The 12542-nt window shown below is 45.5% G+C and overlaps 1 protein-coding gene across 1 annotated transcript in view; it reads right to left on the minus strand.

Moving 5' to 3' along the window:
• Positions 1-1383: 1383 nt before the first annotated feature.
• Positions 1384-12542, minus strand: part of LOC309346966 (uncharacterized protein C1orf159) — a 32936-nt gene continuing 21777 nt past the window's right edge. Inside the window, exons 3-8 of the mRNA XM_081871364.1 lie at positions 9488-9592; positions 7964-8029; positions 7080-7214; positions 6361-6386; positions 5871-5898; positions 1384-4052 (exon numbers count right to left, since the gene is read on the minus strand). Of these exons, the coding sequence (XP_081727490.1) occupies positions 3958-4052; positions 5871-5898; positions 6361-6386; positions 7080-7214; positions 7964-8029; positions 9488-9592 (455 nt within the window). The 3' untranslated portion in view covers positions 1384-3957. The remainder of the gene's footprint in view (positions 4053-5870; positions 5899-6360; positions 6387-7079; positions 7215-7963; positions 8030-9487; positions 9593-12542) is intronic.

Consider the following 12542-nt stretch of genomic DNA (forward strand, 5'->3'; position numbering starts at 1 on the left):
AAAAGAAATGCAATAAAACAAAACTCCTCCCACCCCATGACCTCCCCCAACTTCCCCTTCTGGTTCATTAACTATTTGCTGCTTCTGCTTAATTTTTGTCTTATTTTCCATCTTTTAACTAAGGGCTCTTATATTCTTATCATTTTTATCCCAAATTTTCTTCAAATGACCTCTTACATTTAGTTAATTTCCATATTATTGTTTCTTGACTTTTGTTCATGTTTTCTTAATTGTGTTTACTCAAACCCTGCTAGCGAATCCATTTCATTACAATATTTCTGTAAATACAACATAAACGATTCCTAGTCTTTTTTAAAGTCTCTGTTGTCTTTATCTCTAAGTCTTCCTGTAAGTTTTGCCATTTCTGCATATTCCATAAGTTTAACTTGCCATTCTTCTTTTGTTAGCCCAAAAATGGAAAGACGACAAGATACTAACAGAGTCCTAGCGGCTGTAGCATACATGAAAAGCTTCTTCTGTTGTTTTGGCAATTCCTGTTCTATAATACCTAATAAGAAAGCTTCTGATTTATGGCTGAATGGGGATTTGAACCCTGGTCTCCCAGGTCCTAATCCAGGATTCTAACCACTACACCACAGGGACTAAGTTTAGATGAGCCTTGCTGTACACTATCCTCGATATAATACAGGGAACTTTCATTCACCACTGAGGTGGGAGGAGTAATCTGTTTTAAATGGATATATACATGGGATTTAACTGATCTGACCGGATCAAGCTTCGCATGGAACCGCTTCTTGTACTGACCACTGGTATAGGGCCAAGCTATTCAAGCAGATCTTTAAAGAAAGCCTAAGCACATGCAAGAGAGTCTTCTATCTAAATATAATATACAAGCACCACATAGTGCAACAGGTTGCAGTCAACCAAAGTCCTATTAAGAGCAGACCCACAGAAATTAATGCAGTCACTTGCATTAACTTCAACAAGTCTACTCTTGAGTAGGACTAGCACGGGCTACAACCCTTATTATATGGTTGCATTAATACAGAAAGTATTTTTATGCAGTTAAAAATAATTCATGGTTGTGCTGGTTACTTTAGGAAGCCTACAGTTTAAATATGTATAATATAAGCCTAAGAATATATTATGCACATTGTTTGTATTTTTAACATAACCGGCCAAAAAACCCCCCACCAACTTGCTGATTGTCAAGATCAAGGAGCAAGATGGGAATGAAGACAGATCTGCATGCATAAGCTTGACAGAGACGTCAGAAAATCGAATCCCCATTTGCCATAGGAATGGTAATTTTTCCCCACGATGCCCACCTCTGACCTGAAGAGGGAGAACTCCTAGCACCTCGTTTCCAAAACTAGGGGCAAGTGCCCAAACAAGCCAGCTTGAAAAATTAATACGCCGAACTCAGGACTTTGTGTGCTTTTATTAAAGCCAGTGAAAGGGAAAAGTAAGGGAGTGGGGAGAGATGTACACAAAGACAAGTTTGCATCTGACACAACAGTGGGAGTAAAATAATAATAATAAAGCAGCCCACACTTGCCTCTTTTCCATGGCACAACAGGAGATACAAGCCCCCCACAACTACACTGGCAAGTAAGAACAGATTTCCCTGCATTGAGCGGTGTGATCACACACACACACACACACACATCAGAGTGACTTCAACCATCTATGAGAAAGTAGAGGCATGTGCTTTGGGGTCAAGGCAGGGCATCAGGCAGCCTAGCAGAAAGGAGGACTTTCTGTCAGAACTGTGCCTGGGATGAAAGGGCAGCACCACCAGCCTAAATGCACAAGGAAGGGGAGCGTACTGACTTTACAAAAAAGGGAGATTGCATCCGAGCAAGGGGAGGCTGTTTCCTTGCATAGTAATATGTCCACCGGGGGGGGGGGGGGAGAAGTAGTTTTGGAATCTCCACTGGTCTCTTCCCAGTCGTGTTTTCACTTGCGGGGAATCTGAGAGATTGTAAAAGGATGGGGAGAAGAAGAGAAGCTAATATACAAAAACCCCTCAGGATTCTGATCTCAAGAAATGGCACCTGCATTTAAATAAAATATATAAATATAAGCAAGTGAAGGTTGAGGACTCCCCATACAGAAATAAAGCATTTGCCTTTGGAGGAAGGTTCTGGACTGCAGAGTCTTCTGTGGGGACCAAGTCAGAGATACCTCCTTGGGTGGTTCTACATTTGATTTGTAGCAATCTAAAAACTCGGGGAGGTGTGGGGATGTCTCTCCCCCCCTTTTTCATCCTGAAGAGGCTCAAAAGCATTGTTTAAAAATGAATAAATAGAAGAAAATGAGGATGCTCCCAGCTTAGGAAGGACCATTTCAAAGCTACATCTTAGTTCATTAAATAAATGAGAGGGTTGCATCCAGTGATGTCCTACTCAGAGTGGGCCCACTGATATGAAGGAGCAAGGCTCAGATTAATTTCACTGGGTCTACCCTGAGTAGGATACAACCCAAAGAGATTAAAGTGCCCCCACCATGAGACATTTCTGCACTTATGCTGACCACATCCTGTATCCTCCTTGGACAGGCAGGTAGGACCCTTTAGTCTGTGTGGGTCAAAAAATGCACCTGCGTTGTGAACTCTACGCCAGAGGTGGGGAGCAGGTTTTCTGGCTCTTAGGGAGACGAGAAACATGGAGGCAGAGTTGACACTGCGTCTCCACCACTGAACGGTACTGTAAAAGGTACCAGACATCATCTAAAACAGGGGAAGCCATTGCAGTGCCCTCCAGATGTTGTTTAACTACAACCCCCATCAGTCCCAGCAGGACAGCCAAGAGCCAGAGATGATGGGGGTTGTAGTGCCATCAAAGCTGGAGAGCACCAGCTTCACTACTGCTGATATAAAGGATACAGACAGCCGGGGTGGGGAACCTGTGGCCTTTCAGATATTGCTGGATTCCCAGCCCTAGGACACACAACCAAGCATCAGAGATGATGGGAACTGTAGTCTAGCAGTCGGGAGGGCTGCAGGTTCCCCAGGATGGATGCAGAGCTTGAGGAGTAGGAAAACAGAGTGCAAAAACACAAAACAAATGGATCAACTATGGCAGTATTTGCAAATTCCCACCTCTCCTGTTCCAAACATTTGGAGATGAGAGGCCACTGAGTGTGCTTCTTGCTCACAATGGTTTGGCCACGCTTGCCTCTGTGTGCTGTGAAGCACACACATCAAAAAACCAGCAGAGCCTCCTAGAGGTGGGTGTGCTCAGTGGATAAACCTGAAAGGAAATTCTACTGCCCACCATCATGAAATACAGAGAAAGGGGGAGAAGAAAATAAAATCTTTCAGTAGCTTGGCGATGACAACACTGCAATAAGCTTAAGGCCTCGTTCAAAACCCACTTGTTTAAAAAGAGAGAAAGCGACTTGCATGGTGCGCTGGAAGAGCAGTTCCTGGCTAGCAGCCCAGCTCGCATCTCAGAACCTGAAGGCATGCTGCAAAATTTTGCATTAAGAGATGCCAAACGCTTCCCACCGGCATTAAAAAAACATGGCACTTTTGTGTTTCACACTGAGCAGCGGGCACCGCAAGCCAGTTCACCTCCTCAAAAAGAAATGGGCCAGCAGTGCAGGAGCCAGGCTGCCAACCAGACCTCCGAATCCTGACAGTCAGAGAGACGATGGTGGAGCTGGAGCGGCCGTGCCGTGAGCACGCAGCGTCCCAAAAGGGGAGCGGAGAGTCTTTCGCTACGATCCAGGAAAGAAAACAGAATTGGCAGCCTGCCTGAGAGCAGTTAACTGAACTGGCTCCCCTCTCCGGAACTCCTCTGATCGCGAGTCTTCGTTCCATGCTTCATTGGCACAAGCCCATTGGATGCAAAGCTGCTGGCATCTTTTCCCTCTTCCCAGCCGGCCACTTTCTCAGCTGTTTTCCTGGCACTTTTGCTAGCAACCGGGTGCATGGGCACCGTGCCGCCCACGCCAGTATTTACAATTCCTCAGGGCTCCAAAGACTGGCTGCTACACATTGCTGACTCTGGTCTCTGCAGAAATAGTTGTGCTGGTACCGGATGTCATCAGTGACCTCTCTCTCCTGACGTAGCGGGGTTTGCGGACTGCAGAAAAGGGAAGTGAAAAGAAGAAGAAGAAGAGTTTGGATTTAATATCCCGCTTTATCACTACCCAAAGGAGTCTCAAAGCGGCTAACATTCTCCTTTCCCTTCCTTCCCCACAACAAACACTCTGTGAGGTGAGTGGGGCTGAGAATCTTCAAAGAAGTGTGACTGGCCCAAGGTCACCCAGCAGCTGCGTGTGGAGGAGCGGGGAATCGAACCCGGTTCACCAGATTACAAGTCCACCACTCTTAACCACTACACCACACTGGCTCCCAACAGACACTATTACCTTAACTGCTTAAGATAGGAAATTGGGGGAGGGATTAGCTTTAGATGTTGCTTTTGCTTCCTTGCATCCTAATTTTTTGTTGATTTTTGAGAGGGGGAGAACTAGGTCACTTCGCTTGTGGCTGGAAGTTATGTAAGATCCCTGGTCAGCATCAGGTTTTCCTAGAGCAGAGGTGGGAGAACCCGTGGCCCACCAGAAGGTGAAAGACTACAACTCCCATCATCCATATCTGGCTGTGCTTGCTAGGAACATAGGAAGTGTACGGTGTCGAGTCAAATTTGTCCATCTGGCTCAGTAGGGTCTACACTGACTGTCACTCTTGATAAAAACAATTAACACATCTGAAAACCAAATTCCAATACAGAGGCAGACTGGGAAAGATCTCTCCAAAAAGCATTTCTTGGATGAAGTAGCCCTTCAAGCAGGCACTGAAAAGACAATTGGTTTCCATTGCCAAATATCTGACTCGTTTACACCTTTTTTTGATTTTGTGATTACTGCATCACAAGAAATCGCTGACCCAAAATATAAAAGGTAGGGGGCAGAGAAAGGATTTCTGGATTAAGAGCCCCCCCCCAAAAAAATAGAAAGCCAGGGTGGTATAACAGTTAAGAGTGTCAGACTAGGGGTCAAATCCCCAGTTCAAAACTGCCACAAAATAGTCACTGTCTCTCAGCCTAACCTGTAAGGATAAACTGGAAGAGAGGGAGAACCATGTATGCCACACTGTGAGCAGCTTAGGAGAAAAGGTGGGATATAAATGGAAAAATAAAATACATGCACTTTTTTGTTTTAGAAAAATCATTATGTGCAAGGGCTTCTTGTACGAACAAGCTTTAAAGAAGAAATATATTCCAATTAGACTACATGCACTTCTAGGGAATAGGAATGGTTTCGAGCATCAAATGCTTTTTATAATTATTTTGCAGAAGAAAAGAAATCATGGGTGGGCGGGGTGGGAAGAACTCAAACCACCCCCTATATTTTTTGTGTTCCATCTGTCATCTATTCTGAGCTGTACGACACATTTCAATCCACCGAGACTAAGAATGAGCCACTTGGGAACCCGGGAGACAGTCTGAGCTGCGAGAAGCCCAGACCAGCTCAGTAATTCTCTCTCAAGCGCCCATAAAACCCCTCGCTGCCTGAAATCCATCTACTTTTAAAGCACCCCCCCTTAAGTACCAAATATGCTATTAAAGCGGGGGGAAAGAACCTTTTCACGAGGCAATATAAGCTTTGCATTTATGATCGGAGAGGGGCCTGATTAGCAGTGTTAATGCCGCAAGGTGCCATCGAGAAAGGTTTTGGTTTTTAGGCGATTATTGTAAGGAACTCTCCACAAATCAAGATGCAAACAAAAATGGCACTCTAAAAGGGGGAGGCCGTATATCTGTTTAAAAATAAAGTTTCCAGGCAAGGGCTCTCAGTTTTCCTTTTCTGCCACCACTTGACAAAAGGGACTTTTAGCAGAAACCAAAGGGATGGGGTGGGGTGGGGTGGGGTGGGGTGGGGGGTGGAATCGTTACCTGAGGACGGTGGAGATAACATTGATGCCTGAAAAGATAAGAATGAAGATTAGAGTATCTCAGAAGTTTCGGGGTAGTGAACTTTCTTCTAAGTTTCATATGACTTCCTCCAAACTTTCCAGTGTATCTGAGAGCCAATTCTACACATATATATGTGCACACCTCTAAGGTGGTACAGTCCTCCCCAGAGCTGCATTAACTTTCCCCAATTCCAGTGAAACTGCATTCTTGGAACTGCCCCACACCAAGCACAAATTTGAAAGGTTTTGGAACCCAAAACACAGTTCTGCTACAATTCAGTCATCAGACTGAAGCAGTAACCCACCACCGCAAAACAGATGAACTGGGAATGGTTTCAACAGAAGCGATCAACTGTTGTAGGTTTCGGTGCTCTTAAACAGAGCTTTTATGGAGCCTGAAGCCTGTGTCCAGAAACCCAGACTTATTGCTACTCCTGTTAAGCAAGATTAAAGGCTGGAGTTTTACTTACTGATTCAGCAGACTGTACAACAGACCCTAAAGAAGAAGGGTTAGAAAAGAGAGAGTAGTAGTATTAGTGATTTAAGTGGTCCAATGTCAGTTGCAGGAATTGTACACACAAAGCTGCCCTATGCTGGATGCTTGTTTCAAAATGACCTGGAAGTAGTTCTGGTCAGCTCAAATCCCCAAAGACTGGAACAAGGAAGTGCTGCTTCTGTGTATTTAACTCATGGAACTCACTGCTACAAAACTTGCTCTCTCTTGTTCCAGATGGCAGAGCTAGAAGTGATGGGTGGGAGTTTGCAAGGAAGTAGACCGGCTAAGTGTCTCAACACTAAGCACTGCTTGGCAGTGGAACAGTCTAGCTTGAAAGCTGAGCCTCCTTTGGTGTACTGAAGTGTACTGAAATGCAACTTCCAACGGTCTCGGGCAGGATGGGCAATGGCCAGGGATGATGGAAGCTGCACTTCAACTACATCTGGAGGATACTAGGTTGGGGAAAGACTTATCCTAGGACATGGACTGAGGACACATGGTGCTGCATCTTGCTGAGAGTTAACCAGGCCTGGATCTGGTCAATGCCTAGGTGGAAGACCTCCTGGGTGACCCACATAAGCCATCCTGAGTTCCATGATGGAAGAAAGATGGGATGTGCCAACAGGTTGATCTGGATTCAACCCCACCTCAAAATTTTTTTGGCTAAAGATGGAAGCAACAGAAGCGGCATACCTTTGCTCCTTCTGTAGAAGAGATTTGGAAGTTTGTTGGCACGTTTGAGGTAGAAGAACGAAGCAACGCACAGTATGAGGAAGAGGCTGATGACGAACGTCCCAAAGATAAGAGAAGCGGCTACTTCTGGGCCCCCTGTGAGGGAGAGACAGGAGAGAGGCTGAACAGGCCTCCTAGTATCGTCACAGGCAAAACTGGGTCCCCGCAACTGTCACTATTTATTCAGAAAAAATGTATATGCCACTCCATCAAACAAAAGCAAACACACACATAAATAAGCCATTTCCCATAAAACGGTGCAATGTATTCATTAAAAACAAGCAATTAAAGCAGACTTTAAAAAGTCATAATAAAATTATAAAACCAGGTAAAATCAACAAATAAACACAGGGTTGTTGGTTTTTTTTTTTTGGTTTTTTTTTTTTGAGGGGGTGGCAGCAACTGGTTTCCAACAGCAGGACACATACTTTTGTTAGAAGAGGAGCAATTTCATCTTTAATGGTTAAAAAAAAAAAAGAACTGTCAGAGATGATGGATGCAGTCTGGACTCTGGAGGTTTGTTCATTTCCAAATTTGTCTATTTAAGGGTGCTATATCCCATTTCCTTTTCCAGAAGCAAACTGGGAGAAAATCTCCCTGAGGTGGGATGGGAGGGGGCTATGAATGCCTTAAAGCAACAGAAGTATTAACAGAAGGGAGAATTCACAAACAGAGCAATTGAGGCCGCTGATCTGGCTCAGTTGGTGAGAAGGTGTGGGGCAAAATGGAAGTAGCCTTGCGGATGGTTCAAGGCCATAGCCACCTGAACAAACACTGGGGTGTCAGCAGCCCTTTCTGATACAGCCCCCTTCAGTATATGCAGCCCACTTCCCAGAATTACTCACCTACACCCAGAGTAACTGGGGTTACGGTAGTTAGATTCATCTGGGAATTCATTCCTCTGCCACCGTCTACAAGGGAACCAGTGGGGGAGAGGAGCAAAAAGCGTTACCTAATTCACATTAGGTTCAAGTCAGAAGTGGTCTACCTATTACACACACACCCAACCCTGCCCTTTAGTATGCTTTAGGTTTTGTGCTTACGTATAATGCAACAGGCCGAGACTCCCCTCCTTGAAAGATACAAAGGAAGCTGCCTTAAACCATTGGTCCATCCAACTCAGTATTGTCTACACTGACTGACAGCCACTCTCCAAGATACCCAACCATATCTGGATAATTCAGGAACTGAACCTGGGACCTCCGACATGCAAAGCAGGTGATGCTCTGCTAAGGAGCCACTGGACTGCTATTTACTAAACATTTTTCTCTCTCCCCCCCCCCCCCGCCCCATGACTAGTGTTGATTTGGTATTCACAGCACATACCGGTCTTACTTTTGCAATTCTCTCTCTATGTCACTTTGGAACATTTGGGAGCACGTCCCATTGTCTCCCAGTGTAAAGCAGCCAGTAATTTCCCCCTGCGGCTAACTGAAGTGGGAAAAAGAAGGTCGAAGCTAAGCTTTGTCTGTTTTAAGGCCGTCTAGGGATAAGATAGGATATAAACTTGAGAGGCTTCCCAGCTCATGGTCATTTCACTAATTTCAATGGGCCTACTCAGAGTAAGAGACTCTGGATACACCCCCAAGCATCCGTTACACCTGCTCTTTGTAATGCACCATGTGCATGGATGGCACTATAGGAAATATGCAGCATGGCTAATAGAAGAATGATTACAACTTTGAACAACTGTATCTCAGGAAAGTAAGCCTAAAAATGCTCTGTAGTGACCTCTGTTGGATGGTTGGGAGGAAGCAATCTAGAGAATAAGGGCATCAACTTGAGAAGGAATTTAAGAAGAGCCTTGGAGCCGGATCAGCCTAACGGCCCATCAAGATCCAGTATCCTATTCTCACAGCGGCAAACCACTGGGAAGCCTGTAGGCAGGGCTTGAGTGAAACAGCTCTCTCCACTCTTGCAATTCCCAGCAAAGGGTCTTCAGAGGAATACAGCCTCTGGCTGTGGAGGTAGAACACAGCCATCGCAGTGATAAGCCTTATCCTCTATTGATCTGTCCAATCCTCTTTTAAAGCCATCCAAGTTGGCAGCCATCACTGCCTCCAGTGGGAGGGAGTTCCACAGTTTAACCATGTGCTGTGTGAAGAAGTGTTTTCTTTTGCCTGTCCCGAATCTCCCAAGCTTCATTAGATGCCTCCAAGTTCCCGTGTTATGGGAGAGGGAGAGAAAGTCTTCCTATCCACTTTCTGCATGCGACACATGACTTCATACACCTCTGCTGTGTCACCTGTTCTGCACCTTTTCTCCAAACTTAGAAGTCTAGACTAAGGGAAGAACAGAAAGAAGCCCCTATGAAGGCATTTCCTATAAAGGCACAAATCGGGGAAGAACACGCCACACAGATGGCTTACTGTTTCGGCAGTCAGTCAGGTTGTATGCCGGCGTGGCAGCGACAGTTTCGTTATCACATTTGATGCAGCTGCTGCTGCCATCTTCATTCCACCGCCTGTAGCAGCCTGCGTGCGAGGGGGTGGGGAACAAAAGGATGAAGGCAGAATGAGAAGAGTAAAAAAAAAAAGAAGCCTCAAAAGTACCTTTCATGCACAAACAAGCATCGGATGAAACCCGCTTCATTCGTCTGACTGCCCCAAAGGCCCATTTCCTCACAGCTCCTTGCATAGCGCCTGGGACACTTGTATGAGGTCTGAGCGACAGAATTCAAATAGTTTTGTGAGGAAGAGGGCCCCGAACCAGGGAATGGAGAGAGGTTTAGGCACACCCCGCAATGTTTTTGAATTTTCACCTACGGCAGGTTCTTTCCCTGCAAACAGCTTGAAAACACAGCAGTTAGCTGTGGTTGCTGGTGCCCGTTGTGTAGAAAGCAGGGGTGTCAGCAGGAGCTGGAGGCAGAGCCAAGCACGGACAGAATCCGTCCCTCACCAGTTGTAAAAAAGAGGGCAGGCAGGTGGGATTTGGCTGAGGTTGGTGGGGCAATGCCAATCGCCCTAATGTCTCCGCCTTCACTGCCGATGAGGCAGGCAGCAAAAGCAGGGTGGAGAAGGCAAGCCTCTTTCATTTTGAGAAACACGTGAGTCCACCACACTCCTTGGGAACATAACAACTGCATCTTTGGAACGTGGCTGAAGACTTGCCCCATGAACTGCCAGAACCTGATGGATTTGTGTGCTATTACTGCCCTGTAAGCCCCAGGTCAGAATGGATGCTGGGTAAAAAGGAGAAAGTTCCAAGTTCGAGAGCAGGGGTGCCCAAACCTTTTTCAAAGAGGGCCACATTTGATGAAGTGAACATGCATGAGGGCCGATGCGTGGGGATTGAAGTTTTACCCTGAAGTAAAATCAACCAGAGGGCTGGATTAGACCCCCAAATGGACTTGTTCTGGAACAACTCCACCCATCCCAAGCATTCATCTCTTGTTAGCAAGGAAGAAACAGGGGAGGTTTACTGCCTTTATCTGCTGCTTGTTATCTTCACAGAAGCATTTAGCTGCCCTAATGTAGGCAAAGCTCTGGTTTGGGTGGATCTTTGAATAAATCATGCAGGGGAGTTCTTATGCCCATAATCATCGCTGTCAACTTTTCCCTTTTCTTGTGAGGAATCCTATTCGGAATAAGGGAATTTCCCTTAAAAAAAGGGAAACCTTGACAGCTATGCCCATAACTTGTAAGCTCCTCAGGGGGCTCTGTCCTTACTTTAACGTGACACTCTGCAATGCAACACGGAAGAGGGCAAAGCTATTTTTCCCCCATTCAACCTTTCTGGACAAATGGCTGGAGTGCATCAGCCGTGGAGAGCTGCTGCTTTGATCTCAGGAGCCCAAACCGGCTGCCTAGTAGCCTCACCAGGCCAGCCCTCCGCAGCCAACGATGGGGATCAATTATTCCATAAAGCACATGATGAGCGAGGCACTGATTGGGAAACAAACACGGCTGTTCCGCTTCCCTCAGCTGGAAGCGGCACATTAGATACCCTTGGTGATAAATTACATCTGACATTTAATCTAAACATAAAAACAGACCTACTGGGAGGGCAAAGCTATCTGACAGTAATATAAAAAAAGGAAGGAGAAAATGACAACAAAGCTCTTTTAGTGGCACTGAAGATTGTGATCGATTAACCTTTTGAAATATATGAAAAACCGAAATCTGGAATTTATTGGCAACTGTTCAGCAGCTCCCCTCCTCGATACATCACTCTCAACAACAAAACCTCAAAAGGTTATGTTGCAACATTAATGTAACCCAAGACAGGGGGGAATTAGCAATTTATTAACTTTTTAGTTTTAAAAGGGGCCACTGATTTGCCAACCAGAATTTTCTGACACGTTCTTTGGTCATTTGCCTGGAAGTCCCTATGCCACTTACCTCCCCTACCATGCCCAAGATGCAAGGCTACGCTCAGCAAAAGTTATCAACTCATTCTTTGGAAAATTGTGTTTCTGGGCTGTGGTAAGTGGCTGTACGCAGGGTTGGTTGTGCAGAAGCATGTGGACATAATTGCTGTGATATAGAATTAATATAATTAAGCCAGACAAGCACCTAAAGGATCAGTTTGTACTCTGCTTTCCCCTACCCTAGAAAAAGAGTCTGCAAGGCTAGATAGAAGAGGCTTGCAACTAAATATGTGGGTCTTTACTGCAGCTTTGTCTGGGAGCGGTCTCCTGATGCCCTAACATACATCACCACAGGGCAAAAGTTATTCAATTAAGGCTGGTGAGTCTCTGGTTTAAGACCTAGGTTGCCGTTGGGCCAATCCCCATCATTCAGCTTAGTCTTCCTCACAGGGCTGTTGTGGGGATAAAAGTGTAGGAAGAACCACCACAAATGCTCCTTTTGATTGCTTCTTTTATTTCTTATATATTGTATTCATAGAATCATAGAATCATAGAGTTGGAAGAGACCACAAGGGCCATCGAGTCCAACCCCCTGCCAAGTAGGAAACACCATCAGAGCACTCCTGACATATGGTTGTCAAGCCTCTGCTTAAAGACCTCCAAAGAAGGAGACTCCACCACACTCCTTGGCAGCAAATTCCACTGTCGAACAGCTCTTACTGTCAGGAAGTTCTTCCTAATGTTTAGGTGGAATCTTTTTTCTTGTAGTTTGGAACCATTGCTCCGTGTCCGCTTCTCTGGAGCAACAGAAAACAACCTTTCTCCCTCCTCTATGTAACATCCTTTTATATATTTGAACATGGCTATCATATCACCCCTTAACCTCCTCTTCTCCAGGCTAAACATGCCCAGCTCCCTTAGCCGTTCCTCATAAGGCATCGTTTCCAGGCCTTTGACCATTTTGGTTGCCCTCCTCTGGACACGTTCCAGTTTGTCAGTGTCCTTCTTGAACTGTGGTGCCCAGAACTGGACACAGTACTCCAGGTGAGGTCTGACCAGAGCAGAATACAGTGGCACTATTACTTCCCTTGATCTAGATGCTATACTCCTATTGA

Source organism: Podarcis erhardii (genome assembly GCF_964252035.2).
Source record: "Podarcis erhardii genome assembly, chromosome: 7".
NCBI lineage: Eukaryota > Metazoa > Chordata > Lepidosauria > Squamata > Lacertidae > Podarcis > Podarcis erhardii.